This window comes from Pleurodeles waltl, chromosome 12 (assembly GCF_031143425.1).
Source record: "Pleurodeles waltl isolate 20211129_DDA chromosome 12, aPleWal1.hap1.20221129, whole genome shotgun sequence".
Classification (NCBI taxonomy): domain Eukaryota; kingdom Metazoa; phylum Chordata; class Amphibia; order Caudata; family Salamandridae; genus Pleurodeles; species Pleurodeles waltl.
Window position 1 is genome coordinate 546,638,129 of NC_090451.1, and position 16,041 is coordinate 546,654,169.

Sequence of the window (16,041 nt, forward strand, 5' to 3'; positions counted from 1 at the left end):
TGCCATTGGGATGATGACCACAACAAGTTATCACTCCCTTGTGGAGTAACTCTAAAAGTTCCTTGTCAATAAAAAGACTCTTGTGTTGGGAAAAACTGAAAGGAAAGGGGAGAGTCTCCTGGACAGGAGTCACATAGAATTCTAGGTGAAACCCCTGCACTGTTTTAAGAACCCAAGCATCTTGTGTAATCCGCTTCCAATTTTGTGAGAACAAACTAACTCTGCCCCCTAAGATAACCCCCCAAACAAGGAATCACAGTTACCTTAATAGGAGGAGTCCGCTGGTGACTGTCCTCCTCGTGCATTGTTTCTGTGGAAACAGCCTCTGCCTCCTCTGTTGCAGGAGGTGTAGAAATTGTCAGAGCCTGAGTAGTTGTATGTTTCTGTTCCTCTGCTAAAGTAATAACCACTGGATGAGGTCTGGGCAGTGAAATGGCCTGAAGCGTTACCTCTATAGCGCCCGGCCTAGGCAAAAAGACCACTGTGAATATCTCCTTCATTGATGATTGGGCTTTATCCAAAGACAAAAAGGTGGCCACATATTTACCTAAGTCCTTAACAAACGTATATCCCAAAAGGAGACTATTCTCTAACAGACCTGCCTCAGAGGGGGCAAGCTCTGCCAATTCAGGATCAATGCAGATGAGAAGGTACTTGCTTCTCTCAGCAGAAGCGGCGCAGTTGGCGTTGCCTAGAAGACAGATGGTCTGCTGGGAGCATTCCAAAAGGACATCAGGATCTACAGTAGAATTGGAGTCTTCGGCCTGAGCTGCCAATTTGAGGATTTTGGTCAGAGGGCCAGATACATCTAGCAGCTTATCCTGAGGTCCCTGCCATGCCTGGTCAATACCCTTCTTGTTCTTTGGAATACTTTTTGAGGAAGTTAGCCCATTTTAGGGTTGAAATCCGGCGTGTCCGCCACTTTACCTGGCAGGGACGGGTGAGGGCTCTCTGAGCGCAAGGTATTACGCACTTCTCTTTTGAACCACTTCCTCAAATTTCATGGATTGAGGGTGGTTTATCTCGTCAGGGTTAAATTGTAAATTTTTCTCTGAGGTGCAGAGATCTGCTCGTTGGTATTACGTTTAACAAAAGCTTGCTGTTCCATTTGAGATTTGGTAACTAGAGTCATCTGAAGAGAGGAGCACCTCTTGAGAGGATGCAGAAAGTCCTGGTGCTTCAGAAGCACCATACTCCTGGTCGAGAAGGGCAGAGTTTGACATTTTATCCCAGGTCTCTCTATGAGAAGGGCCAGGCTTTGATGATTTCACCTCTAAGGTGGGGTGGAGGGGTGAATTTCCCTCCTGCCAAAATTAACGATAGGCTAAAGAAAGGGGCGGAGTCTTTTATTAAGGCTTTAACTGAGTCCCCGCATGTAGAAGGCTAGAGCCTCTACCAATCTTTCCTCCATGTGCTGGTCGTAAGGGGCCTCAGGGAAGTCTGCCATACTGCCATCCTCCTGCCCATAATTATGTGCCATATTGATGCAGAGCACTGCTAAGACCCCCAGGGGATCTTGTGTTTAGAGGTTAGATAAGAGGAACCAAACAGGAGGAAGCAAAGGGAGGGAGCCCTAGCAGGTGCAAATGAGCCAGTCTTATCTAGCTGGAGGGAGGCACCTGATCCCCTAGAGTAGAGCCCTGAAACGTTTTGAGCAGCCCTGTTGGGCTTGTGGAGAAACCGGATGATTAATGCAGTCTTTTGCACCTTACTGTACGTTATCAGTAGTCTCTGGTTGCAGCCGAGTGCGTGAAACACTCTTGAAATGCTGCTGTAATGCGCATGTGCAGCACCCGAGTTGGCAAGACGACAGGTTCCTCTAAGCATGGGTGAAGCACTGCTGCCAAAGTCCCCACTCCCACCCCACATCAGCCTGATTACATGCGGGAATACATTCCAGAGAATGGCAATACCTGAAATAGTTACATTCGGTTAGACGCCTATGAGCACTAAACTCATGCCTCGCCGAGGGAAATAACAGCAAAAAATCACCAGACAGACATTTGCATAGATAAGGGAAAGAAAACTACTTATCTAATGCTGTGTCAGCAGCAAAGAAAGAGGAATGACTGCAGACTCAAGGTGTTATACATGTAAGGACGGTGCCTGATTGGTGGGTCATTATGAGGGATGGACAGTTTTGTGCATGGGAAATGTATGATTTGTTTTCTTTTAATTCATTCGTTGCTGTGCTTTTGCAGTAAAGGAAAGAGAAGGTAATCTGAATCCTCCTGTCCTGACAGAATCAGGATCATAAGTGGATGATCTAAGGCAGTGACAACTGTTGGGACTCCAACTCGGAGGGGGCTGGGGTTGTTTAGGGCACTGGTAGAGAACCCATATCCCTGTTTGTGGTGTTTCTTCCACAGTCCTTTCGCATAGCCATGTTTAAAGATTCAATCCACAACCATTTTAAAATGTAACTGGAGCCTTCTAGAGGTAAAAACAGAATAAGTCCACCAAATCCAAAACAAAAAATAACCCTTTATAACTTTTATAGTTTCATGAAAGCTAGTGCTAATGACTAGCCAGTTTTACAAGATATTTGCTAATTACATATGATAAATGTGTGATTTTAGAAATCACGCACCTATTTTGATTGGTATCGGAGATTGTCCTGAATTTTATAAATTATGTTTCTTTTGCCTTAATTTTTTTTTCGTTTGATTTCTCTTCTTGAATTGTCTAAGTAATATATAATCTCCATAACTGAGTAACTATAGAGCAAAAAAAAAAAAAAGATAATTCATATGACCTCTAATAAACTGTGTCACAACCAAAAATCTGATGCGTGCTTGTTTGCTTCATAAACACAGACGAGGTTGGCTCTCACTCAGTGTAATATATCCCATTTTCTATTTGTTACCCTCACCACTAGGTAAGGTGATAAAACCCTGAGCATCTGCTTGAGGCAGTGGAAGTACCACGGGCCGGAGCTTGTGACTTCAAGGGTAGTGACTAATTCCAGAGTGGTTCAGTGCTACTAGTGCCACATGTAAATCTGAGTGTGTATGTGTGTTACTCTGTGTGTTTATGAAGTGCTTTGCATGGCATGGAAATGCGGGTAATCATTGAATTTGAAGTGGTCAACATAACCTGAGAAACCAAGAGAGCCTTTGACCAGCCCAAAAGCATGCATGTCCACATTTTAATGTAATACCAAATACCATAGAGTGGTACATGGACTGTCGAACAAAATTATTTGTTTACTAATGTATTTAGGGCTCCTGATCCAAGTTAACCAAGTGGAGGCACTATAGCGTAGACTAATGCCTCATAGAATTTTTTTGGGATTTCTGAAGGGGCACCCTTGCCACTCACACATAGTATGACAGTGTTATGATTTAAGATATGAGCCCGCTCTCATCCAGGTCAGTATCAACCTAGCGCTCTATTCAAAGTGGGGTGGAGGTTAAATTAGAGTACCATCCACAAATCTTTGCTGTTACTTCCTGAGCTTCCCACCCTCCCCATCTTCTCTGGATAATGTAACAAACATTGGCAAAGCCGATAGGTCTTACCTGTGCAAGAGCTGTTGCCTTTGCCAATTTGTTTTAGCCGTTTTGTACACCAGCTTGACAGCTGTTCAGCATGGCTAAAGGTTACTGGTGGTAAAGGAGAGTGGAGTAGAGTGGGTGTTATGGAGTAGCGTAGAGTCGTAAAGTGGCATAGTGTTGTGGAGTGTCATGGAAGGAGTAGCGTGTCATAGGTTGGAATGGTGTAAAGTGTCCGAGTGGAGTAGAATGTCATAGAGTGGAGTGACAGTGTTGTGGTGTAGAGGAGAGTGGAGTGGCTTAAAGGGTGTTACATAAAGTGGTGTAGAGCGGAATAGATTGGAGTGGAGTGGAGTAGGGTAGTGCAGAATGGATTGAGTTAAAGTGCAGTGGCGTAGACTGGAGTGTCACAGGGTGGAGTGGAGCAGGGAAGAGGAGAGTGGTGTAGAGTGCAGTGGCATAGAGTAGATTGTTTTAAAGTAGAGTGAAATGGTGCAGGGTAAGTGCAGTGGCATAGAGTGCAGTGGTGCAGAGCAACGTAGAGCTCAGTGGCAGTAGGTAAATAGGTTTGGGCAAGGAAAGAGACGAACTTTAGCTGGCCAGCCTGAAACAAGTAAAGCCAGCAAATGGAAACAATAAGATGTGAGTTACAAAGCAAATGGTAAGCAGTGGGAAGAATGCATTCTCAGGGAAGCTTTCTGAAGGCCCCCCCAAGATGTTGTTAGCAAAATATACAGCTGCACTGTCGGATAGGCTTCATCCTAAAAATCTGGAAGGATGCCTCCATATTCCATAGTAAACCATCTCAGCTGTGTGTAATGATTTAGTCAGCTGATAAGGAGTTATGAAACCAGTGTTTGAATCTTGGGGTCATCATTAATATTTTTACTTGTTTACATATAAATGCTTCACTTTCTATTGAAATGGAAATGTAGTAATGTTCAGTTTGTGTTTACTTTTGACAGCATGTGCCTTGTCGCTTATCATTGAAGGCCAGGCTGTAGAAAAGCAGATGGAATGTATTGATAATGTTGTAATGTAGCATTAGGTTAAAAGGAAAAAAATAACTCTGCCTCCATTTGAAGTGCATTGCGTATTTAACTGCATTGCTGCATTTTATGAGGCATTATGATGTTCGGAGTGACTACCGTCCTTTTAAATATGTTTTTTTGGCACAGTGTAGTGATTGTGATATACAGTCTCGTTTTTGTGTGATCTTCATCCAGACTGCATTAATTTGAGGCTCTCACAAATGGTCCTGTTTTTAGTAGTGCTTGTTAATTTCATATGTGATGTCACATCTATAGTTGATGCCCCTTATTTACGTATTATTTTCCCCTTGAAATTGCTTTTTCTCTGTTCACTTTACCAAACCAAATCAGGTGCTCCTACTTTAAATGTTGAAACCAGCCTTACTAAATGTTTCTTCTTTTTCACTTGTCTGCAGGTTCACAGGAATGCTTCATAGAGCCTTCGCTTGCTGTAACAGACCAATCAATCAATGCCCTAGTCCTGTCGGGGAATGAAACCGATATTGTACTAAGCAACACTGCACTTTATGCACAACCTTTGCCCATGGAGCAGAATTTGCAAGACCATTCTCTTTCTACATCAGAACCCCGTCCTAGATCTTTGTCTAAAGAAGAGGTGATAAATGCGTATACCACAAACAAAATTGATGCGCAGTCTAGACTATCTTCTGACCTAGATGTTTCAATGCGAATGACAAAGGCAGGGAATGAGAAGCAAGTACTTCTGGAAAATGACAAACGCAATGACGTGACAATGGAAGACGAGGTGAAAGAGAGAGTTGATGACGGAAATGGCATATTTGAGGTTTTGATGGAAAAGGAGGCACAGGAGGATTTAAACAAGGACGATTTGAGCAGAGTGAGGTTGCTGGAGGTTATGGATTTTGAAAACCTAAAAAGAGTGCCCACCAGCAGTTGCAAGGGGACAGACATTATTAGCTCAACTAAACTTCATAATTCTTCACAAGCAGTCACTTTTGGGACCAGCCTGCTAGCAGCTGAAGAATTAGACGACAGTGGTAAGCACATCTCTTGGACTCCTTTTGCTATTTGAGGGCACCAAACGTTCAGTAGCCTGGTACCAGGTGTAATGTGCTGCCTTTACGTTTTCTGTATTTACGTTGACAATTACTACCCTCATAAGGCACTCTCATCTGAGCTCAGTTTGTAGGAAAGGTGAGCTAACATGTGGTAGGGCGTGAAACTGCATCTTAGCAAGTTAAAGATTTGCAAGGCTTTTTTGCCATCTGCATTTCTAGTCTTCGTCCGTGGTTAATATTTTCTGGAGAGCATTTGGTTAGCAATGCTGGAATGTAGATTAACTCCCAAGATAATTGAGGGAAGTAGAAACAAGCTATCCCTCTTCGGTATAAAAGTGGGTTGGCAGGGAAGGAATGCCAAAGGAAGAGTGCTGCTTTCAGGGACAATGTCTAAATAGAGAAATGCCCATGATTAACTAAAAAAACATTCAAGGACTGGTTCTTTGTATTAACTTACAAGGTATGTTATATGTTGAGAGTGCAGAATCTTCCTTACCACTGTGTACTGGTCTGATTCTCTTGGCAGCATATGGAACAATACTATAAATTGTATAACAATCTAAGGAACCTAAAAACATCAGAAAACAAATATTTATTTTGGGGCCTTGTTTGAGAAGAGTTGCTCATGTCCTAAGAATTATATGTAATCATGGGGGTTCTGTAAGTGCTATTGCTTAAGGCTTTCCCTAACAGGTGAATAAGCATGTTGTCCTCATTTTTCGATTTGAATATGTATCTATATACAAATGTGTGTGTGTGTGTGTGTGTGTGTGTGTGTGTATATATTTTACAAAGTCACATATTTGTATGTGTGTCTGTGTCTATATATATATCTATATATATATATATATATATATATACATACACACACACGTATATGTTCGGAATATGTGTGACTTTAGATACATATGCTTAGCATACGTCTGCAGGCTAGTGTTGGGCTTGGGTGTTTCTAATTTTTTTTTGTTTGAATAAGTCTTTTGTGACAGAATGTACTTTGACTCTTCCTCTTGATACACAGTGTGCATGGGTACCGACTCCATTGCAGATTGTTCTTTTTCGCTATTGGCTTTGGACTTGTACTATGTGGGCCCGAGACTGTTGTGTTCCTCATGTGTTTTTTGGTCCCGATTGATGTTTTTACCTACTGCGTCCTGTTCCTAAAAGCTAGTTTACTGTCTCTATTTCTAATGCTAACTTCAAAGAACTGCAGACTGTTTTTGCCTCTGAAAGGTTTGAGGGCATATTACCTCTTTTGTGATACTAGCACTGTTTCGGACTCTCCATCGCCTGAGAATGCAGTACGTTCATTGAACACATTCTGGTCCAGTGTTGCCCGATGCCAAGGAACATCTTCAGTGCATCATGAACATTATCTACAACTTGGGCTTTGCTATCACACCTCGAAGCCTCATCTTACATCCAGCCTGAGCTCGACCTTCATAGGGGCAGTACTGAATAAGACCTGTGTAATGGCTTTTCCTCTTCCTCACAGGATTGCAGATTTTCAGGATAGGATTCTTACGTTTCTTACTCCAGCTTGGATCCTGGTTCTGCAAGTATAAGCCTACTAGACCTGAAGACATTATGCATCCTCTTGGTGTCACACACATGATGGTAGATGAGAGCCTTTCAGTGGTACCTGGGAATCAGTGGTTCCAACACCAAGGTAGCATCTTGGCTTCTGATCTTCAAGTCAGTCTAGCTGGATCTACACTAGTGGTTGTGGTAAATCCATTTTAGTTTCCCCCGGAACACAGGAGTCAGCTTAGCCTGTGGCTTGCATGCCTGTGCCCCATTACCTAGGGACATTTTACCAATTTAGTGTGCTGTTTTTTTCGTTATTTTATTTCCTTTAGCTTTCTTCATTGCTTACATTTTATAAGAAATGTTTTGATTTTCATTATTATTGCCATTCTGAGAAGGTGCCTTTATCAAAGTCACTATCAGTGATACATATAGGTATTGTCGTCTTGTTCCTTTCTCACTAATGTGTGATAGGGACATCATGCACACTTATTATTTATGCAGTTGCCGACACAAGCCTGCTACATCATCAGTTGTTAAGGAACATACCTGCGTCAGGTAATCCTACATGATCTGTATAAATACACCTCACACGGACAAGGTCATTAGAGGGGTTCCTTCCAGATGCCATGGATGCCATACGTCACCTTGCTGTGGAACTCAGCCTTTGTGTCACCACAGAGTCTGACCCAGAGACTTTATTCCAAGGTAATAAGGTTTGGGGGGCACATCTCATGGGTATGGTCCTGGCAGATTAGGTTTATCATACCTAGCTCTCAGTAGGTTAGAGAATTAGGCTTTCTTGGTTAGGAATTTTATATCTCATGTTTATTTTAAGATGTTGGGAGTTTTCTTATTTGTAAATCATCTTCACAATTCTGCTTTTATTATCATTCATTCTCCTAATCATTGCAGCACATGCATTTTATCGTAGATTTTCAAAAAACCTATTGAAAACTTTCCTACATCTCCTTCATTGCCTATGTGCGCATGAGACTTGTTGTTAACAAGATAAAAAGGATAACTTCCGTTCCACCACAACTTTCCTGAGGTCTCATCTAGAATCCATGCATAAGGCTTCCAGAAATCACCTTTGCCATCGGAGTTTTAGTGAGGTACTGCTTTTGAGCCGGGAGGTGTGGGCCAACAGTTGCGACTTGTTGTAGAGTGACTCAGTCGCCTACAAACAAAAGTGCTGTCATCCCTAAACCAGCAGTCTCACTAAGGAGCGAGAGTCCAACTAGACAGATTTCCTTCAACTTATTGGTGGGTCTTCTCTTTAGTCTTCTGCACATGAAGACTACCATGGTCATGAACACCTTCTTGGGCTTCAGCACCCAGCTGAATGATATGGCTTTGGTCCGAGTCAGAGCAGCCCCTGCATATAAATGTACTCGGCATATCCTATCAGTCATGCTCCTCAGGACAAGTGGATGGACAGCTCTTTGTGGCTTTGCCATAGCTAAGAAGGGAAAAGCAGTGACCAAACACACTTTTTTGGTTGGGCTAATCTTTGTTTCTAGATCTGCTATACCTTGACCAAGAAAGATCTAAATGTGTTCCCACTCAACCAGCCTTTGACTGATTCCACATCTTTCACTAAAGGCATTGTGCCAGGATGGCCATGTGCTCATCCTTGCATACGTTTGTTAAGTTTTGCTACCTCACAGTCCAAGCATTCTGGTATACATTCTTTGCCGGGGTCTTGCAGCATGATTTCCTTCATTAACTGGCACTACTTGGTCCAGCCTCATGGAGAGCCATCGGAAGAAAATGTTACTTACCTTGGGTAACAGTATTTCTGATGGCTACTGTGGAAGTAAAAAAATAACTGTTCTCTAGTAGTATGTTGACTGATGGAGAAATGTCAGTCAGACACCAGATACTTGCAGAGACCGAAAGCGTATTCAGTATTTTTACAAATCTCTATGTTCAGAGTTTATCTGCTTTCCTGTAAGTTTAGGTCTGCAGGAACACAGTATTTTTATGGCTTGACTGGTGAGCAACATAATTCAAGCAAGACTTCCTGTAATTAAAAACAGTTGCAGCTTCCCAAAGCATAATAATAAGTAAAATGCTTAACATTAAGCATTAAGACGAGCAGTCCGTAGGGACATCTGATATCTTAAAAGGGAGACGGCTTGCACGGGCTTTTTAAAGATTCAGTACAGTACAAAAAAATTACCTGCAGAGATATTCCTGGTTCTGAGGAGAGGAGCACTAGTCAGTAGGTCACAGAACACAAGTTTAGATCTGGACATACATGTTTTTTTTCTCATGGGCCATGTCCTCTTTCCTTTATCCTCCACAATTCATAGCCTTCCTCCCCAGTGAGCTAATACTGTGATAAATAAGATTCGAGGATACGCAAACATCATATTTGATTTTGCTTCTGTCATTGAGGCCTTATAAACTCCTTTCTGCACACCTTCATGGGGCACAGGGAAAGTTCTAGGAGCCGATGCCAGCATGCCGATTGGAGCTTTATTTATTTCTTTGTTGTTACATCCTGGGCATGTGGAGTTGTCAAATGGCATTGCCTCAGGATAGGATTCTTACTTTGCTTACTCTAGCTTGGATCCTGGTTCTGCAAGTAGTTGTTGCTGGGGAGCTATTGCTAGGTAATACATATCTGAATCCAGGCAGGCCCATGTAGGGTATTTAGAAGTTGAGGAATCTGCGTCAAGCTAATATATTCACAATATTTTATTTTTACTATTTCGACCTTTTCTTCATTATTACAGCCTGTTAGTTGAAAAGCTAAACATTTTAATTCCAGTAAGTACCCCTTGTCAACTGCCCCATGCAGAGAACAAGTCTCTCTCTTCGACAGAGCGACTGTTTTGTTGAACAATGCAAAGCATTTTTTCTTAAAACTCTTCAGGTTTAACTACCTCATTTTTTCTTGTTATTCCAGACAACTAAACAGTATTGTCCAACATTGCCCTTACTATAAACATTTGTGTATTTGTGAATAAAAATCTCTCTAGCAAGCACGTGAGAGGTGGAAACACAGGAGGCGGCCATCCAACAAAGCTATTGTAGAAGCAATGTAAGATACACTTTGGCATCTGAATAAAGTGAGCTCCTCCTGGGACGATGCATAAGACATTGAACAGAAGAAGAGGCAGACCGATCTCGTGATACATCCCTGTGCCTTGAGCAGTGATGTTAAGCAGTTTGAGTGAGTTCCTTTTGGAGTAGACATTTTGAGGCCTCAAAAGCCAGGAAGGGGGTTTGAAGATGAAATAATTGAAGAGATTAATATATATATGAAGGGTGCTCAGCAGTGTAGGACTTCAAGTGGTGATGGTTATTTCTCGGTAAGATAAACTCACTTTGGAGGCAGAGGGGAGGATCATAGACTGGTTCTTTTCCAGTTGTTGTTTAGTAAAGACTTGTGGGGGTAAGGGTCCAAGGGGCGTGGATGGAGACACTGCGGGGCGATGGGCTGATTGGCAAAGGTGATGGCCAGTTGGCCTGTTATAGGTAGAGCTGTCTGGTTGAGTGAGCCCTAAACTTTACGTCATTTTGTTAATTGTGGGGCGTCTGAATATTTTGATAAAATGGATTGTCTTTCTAAAATGGATGCTTTGGTCGACAGAGCATGCAGATCCACCGGCTTAGAAAGGATTGGAAGGTTGTGTTGTATTCGTACTTGCTTCGGTACTTTCTCAGGAAAGAACAAAAACCGAGGGATGGCTGTACTGTGTGCAGGGTCTTTCCCTTGGGTTGTTATTAAGGTAGCACCTGAATGTCTGTACTGGAGTCTGTTAGTGATGAGCTAGAGCCCCACAGATTAAACATTTCCACCATCTTTGCACTGACTATATGGTAGAACTGAATTGTCTAGGACCCAATTTCTAGCATTTTAGAGGTAGCAAAGGGGAAGTTATTGTATGGGGAGGGTCTTGAACCTTGTGATTGACGCAGACAGAGAGAGCACATTAGAGGTTTGAAAGGGCAGGTGCCCCACTCCAAGGCCAAAGAGGAGAGCTTACTCAGAGCCTGATAGAGATCTGGAGAGATTTACATCAATAGGAATTACTTTCACCTTTTATTTTACACCCCATAAATCCTGTGCAGTTCTAGGCGATTTCATGATGATAAATAATCCAAAGGGATAGTGGTGAGCTAAACCCTAGCGGCACATCATTAACTCAGACTCTTACCTGCTAGAGCTTGAGATTGACCTGTATGCCCCATAGATGCTGCCCAGTCGCGGGAGATTAAATAACAATCTGCTTGGGTTTCTGACAGGAGCGGCAGACATGGTTCAAGGCATAAACCACTTTATGGTTGCTACTGGCGTGGAGGGACTAAATAAAGGCACTGTCCCTGACGAAATAAAATCACTATTGAATGGCCAGTTTGTTTTGGCTGCTTCCTAAGTAAACCAAATGAGAGCAGCTGTTCTAATTAGTGGCTGAGCGTGCAACTTCTGAACAATAACAAATCCTTACTGTAAAAGCTAATAGCATTGTTTTGCTCGTTCCTTTTTTTTTCTTTATTTATTACATTTTATCCATTTATAAACACATAAATTAGGATTTCTGTTGTTCGCTCTATATTATTACATAAATTAGACTGAAGATGTAGAAAACTGCAGTGATACATTGACACGTTCAGGACATATGAGATACATGTATTTGTTCCAGGCCGATACGCAATTTGCTAATGTCACCCACGCACTACGCAGTAACGACCTACTGGTAAATAGTTTTTTGGACCTGCCAAACCTTCGTACCAGCTGTAACTGTACCTCTACATTTCCAATGGCTGTCAATTTGTGCGTTGCCTTCGAATTACGGGCCGTATCAGACTAACCAGCTCCAACACTCCCTTGCTGGTTGCAGGACGCTCTGTTGTGTGGTGCACTAGCAAAATACCAGTATGCCTGGTTGGGGCCCCAGATGTCTTTTGGGCGGCTGCATGGTGGCACTAATTCACAGGTATGTGTCTGACTGTATATTGAAAATGTCATGTCCTTGTGCCAGTCTGTCATCGTGGGGAGGGAGCCACAGGCCCATGTCATGGCTATGAGCTGTTTAGCTAGTAACAGACCCACTGCAACAAGTAGTCTCACTGTTTCCTACACCTCTTTGATAAAACTCAGTAAGGCCTTGAGTGGACCCGATCTCAGCGCACCAGGCATTGTCCCGGAGGCTAGAACGCGTAGTATACTCTGTTTATGTATTTAAAGTTTAGTAGCCTGTGTCGCCTATTCATTTATATCTTCTTAGTCATTTCACAGCAATATTGCCATTGCTGTCACTTTTGATGCATCGCATAAAGTGACCCACGGGTCCCTCCATTGCTTCCTATAGCAAACCAGATGCCTACTTTGCACACTGCACCCGCCCGCCCCAGTGCTGCTGAAGGTGTGTTTTGTGTGCCTGTTTGTGTCCCTCTCAGTGCTCTACAAAACCCCCCTGGTCTGCTCCCCAAGGACACAGGTACTTAACTGCCAGCAGAACCGGAGCACCCCTGTTCTCCATAGGCGCCTATGTGTTTTGGGCCATAATTTGACCTCTGCACCTGACTGTCCCTGTGTTGCTGGTGCGGTGCCTTTGGAGTAGCCTTGAACCCCCAACAGTGGGCTGCCTATGCCCAGGATACTAACTGTGTAAGTGCTTTACTTACCTGCAAAACCTAACCAAACTTACCTCCCCCAGTTGATTTTTGCAGTGTCCACTCTTAAAATAGCTTATTGACATTTTAACCTATACCGTGTGTACTACTGCTTTGATACAAAGTTCCACACTTAGCTGTGTGAAGTTCCTTGCATTTTATGTACTTACCTCAAATCTTTAATCTTGTGGTTCTAAAATAAATTAAGAAAATATTTTTTTCTATATAAAATCTATTGGCCTGGAGTTAAGTCTTTGAGTGTGTGTTCCTCATTTATTGCCTGAGTGTGTACAACAAATGCTTAACACTACCCTCTGATAAGCCTACTGCTCGACCACGCTACCACAAAATAAAGCATTAGAATTATCTAATTTTGCCACTATCAACCTCTAGGGTAAACCCTTGGACTCTGTGCACACTACCTCTCACTTTGAGATAGTATATACAGAGCCAACTTCCTACATTGGTGGATCAGCGGTGGGGTCTAAGGGCCAGATATATCAAGAATCCAGTTAGCGATTCTCAAATAGTGAGTTTTAAGAAATCGCAATTTAAGAAATGCAAAAAGCAATGTATCATATTTGAAAATCACTAATAGTGATTTCTTCAAATTTGCATAATGCGATTTGCGAGATGCAAATACCGAATCGCCTGATGACATTACAACCAGGAAGTGAGTCATCCCATGCTGTTTCCAGGAGCTACACCCACAGGAGCAGGGAGAGAGACACAGCCCAGCAACAGGGAGTCAGCATTGTGAGTAAGCCAGGACCACATTGCAACATGGCCAATGCTGGAAATGGGAAGGAGAAGGGAGACGGGAAGAGGAAGCTCAAATTTAGTGAGCCAAAATTGGAGGTGCTCATTGAGGAGGTTTTTATGAACAATGATAGACTATTTGCCGAAAACGCACTCCAAGTACCTGTGAGTGAGAAGCGGAGACTCTGGTCTGACATCCAGACAAAAATATGCGCAGTGGGTGTTGCGCAGAACTCTGGAGGAGATACGCAAGCGATGGTATGACTTGCGGGCCCGTGCCAAAGAGAGGGTGGCCAGCAGGCTTATGGAGGCAAGGAGCACTGGAGGCGGACCAGCCACCGTGACACTGTCCACCCCTATGGAAAACCTTGTGGAGTCCACATTGCTTCCAGAAGCTGTCAGTGGTGTTACTGACATTCATACCTCAGGGACACCCAGCACCAGCAAAGGTATGGCCAGTAATTATGTGTATCCCCACATGTGCATGTACAAATGCCCCTTAGGAAATAGAAAATAGCTTGATGCACACTGAACAGTAGTCCATGTCACATCTTACATACAACACAGCTGTGCCTTATGGGAGTGGTGAATACACAACATAAATAGTAAGATAGTGGTCAGCCACATAGAGAAACACCACAAACGACTCAGGGTGACAACTGTAATGGTAAATTTGAAGCAACACTGCGGAAATCTGTGAAAAATGCTAGAACTGACATGCTGCACATTGTCCTTGCAGATGACGTGGTCCCTGCTGATGCAGGGTCTGAAAAAGTGGGGGAAGCAGAAACACAGCCACAGTCTGACTCAAATACCAGTGAGTCCTACAGTATTGTTCCGACTAGACGCTGAGCAAGGGTGTTACTACTGTCAGAGTATAACCTGGACTCAGATGAGATGCCAGAACACAAACCCACACCACCACCAGAGGCTAGTCCCACAGGAAGACAGCAGTCCCAGCGACAGTCAACTCCCCACAGGAGGCGCCACGATGCACGCAGACAGTGCAGAGATGAAGGAGTGGGCCCATCAATCTTTGGCGGCCCTGAAGCTTTCATGCTGAAGGTGCAGTGCCTGCAGTGCAAACAATTGAAGTCACTGCACAGACAGTTTGTGTCTCACAATAGCAATATGGGGTTACTGCACAAGCAGTTGGAGACTCTGATTGAGGAACAGCAAACAGCTGCTGAAAACCCCATGGAGTTGACACAGGCCATTGGGGATCTCTGCACTGAGATACGTCAGGAGTGCGTCAGCCAGCGTAGGCGCCATCAGCAATATTTGGGAAGGTTTGATAGCTTTCTGTAGATCCGTCAATCGGCTCGCAAGTTCAACTGCCCTGATATCACGGCGTGCTGTAGCCACACAGGTGGAGATGGCACATTGTCGTCGGTGCATAGCAAAGGGATTGGTGCAAATAATCATCGTACTGGATGCTATGCAAACAGCACACAGTGCCACAACCAGCGAACTGGGTGTTCGGGACAGTGAGGAGTCCTCTAGCCTCGGCAGTCTGGCAGTCCCTGTAATTGATCTGAGGCATTGCAGTGCCAGACACAGTACTGCATGTGAACCTGCGACAAGAGGTGCAGCGAGGGCATTGAGCACTCAAGTGGAGTGCCTGGGCATAGGAAGTGATGTTGAGGGCTACAGGGGACTACCTAAACATGTAGCAATACAGTTATGCTATGATGCTAATAGTGTGACACTGTTAATTGTTCATGTCCGCCCATTGTGAATAGCTATGTCCTATTGACACATTGATTACCTGAAGTCAAGGTAATAAAGAGGCTAACTACAGAAATACATTTCATTTAAGTGGATTTGTCATTACTTACATCAAAAATGGTTTCGCGTGATGTCAGCACGTCTTTGCCTGCCCTCTGCTGCACTGGTCCTGTCTGCTGGTTGAAGGGGTGGTAAGGGATCCTCATCCTCATCTGAGTCTGGCTGCGTGAATTCCACTGGTATGCCCCTGGTGGTTGCCATGTTGTGCAAGATAGCACATATGGCCACAGTTTTGCATGTCGTCTCTGGGCTGTAATGTAGTGCACCTCCACTCTTATGGATGCACCTGAAGCGGCTCTTCAGCAGCCCAAAAGTGCGCTCCACCACATTGCGGGTTGCCCTATGTGCAGCATTGTACTTCCTCTCTGCTGGAGTTGCAGGGCTCAGGTAGGGTGTAAGCATATAGGTGCGCACAGCGTAGGCAGTGTCTCCTGAATGCACAGAGAGTAAAATTAGTGCATGTGCTGTCTGACGTCACGCTTACATGAATGCATTATTCTAAACTATCAAATTACCTAGTAGATATCCTTCACCAAACTCCCCAGCTAGCAGTCCTGTGTGTATATTGCTGTGGCGAAAGATGTAGGAGTCATGTGTGCTCCCTGAGTATCTGGCCATGAGATTGGTAATGATGTAGGAGGCATTGCATATCACCTGTATGTTCATAGAATTATTGTTTTTACGGTTGCGATACACATAATCGCTGGCCGATGGTGGACAGATTGGTACATGTGTCCAATCGATGGCACCTCGGACATGTGGGAACTGTGC

At 43.6% G+C, this 16,041-nt stretch overlaps 1 protein-coding gene across 2 annotated transcripts in view; it reads left to right on the top strand.

Moving 5' to 3' along the window:
• The window catches only part of CENPT (centromere protein T), an 834,768-nt gene that overhangs the window by 511,498 nt on the left and 307,229 nt on the right, over window positions 1–16,041 (top strand). For both annotated transcript variants that reach the window (XM_069217597.1, XM_069217596.1), the window contains exon 12: window positions 4,942–5,544. In XM_069217597.1, coding sequence (XP_069073698.1) covers window positions 4,942–5,544 — 603 coding nt within the window. The remainder of the gene's footprint in view (window positions 1–4,941; window positions 5,545–16,041) is intronic.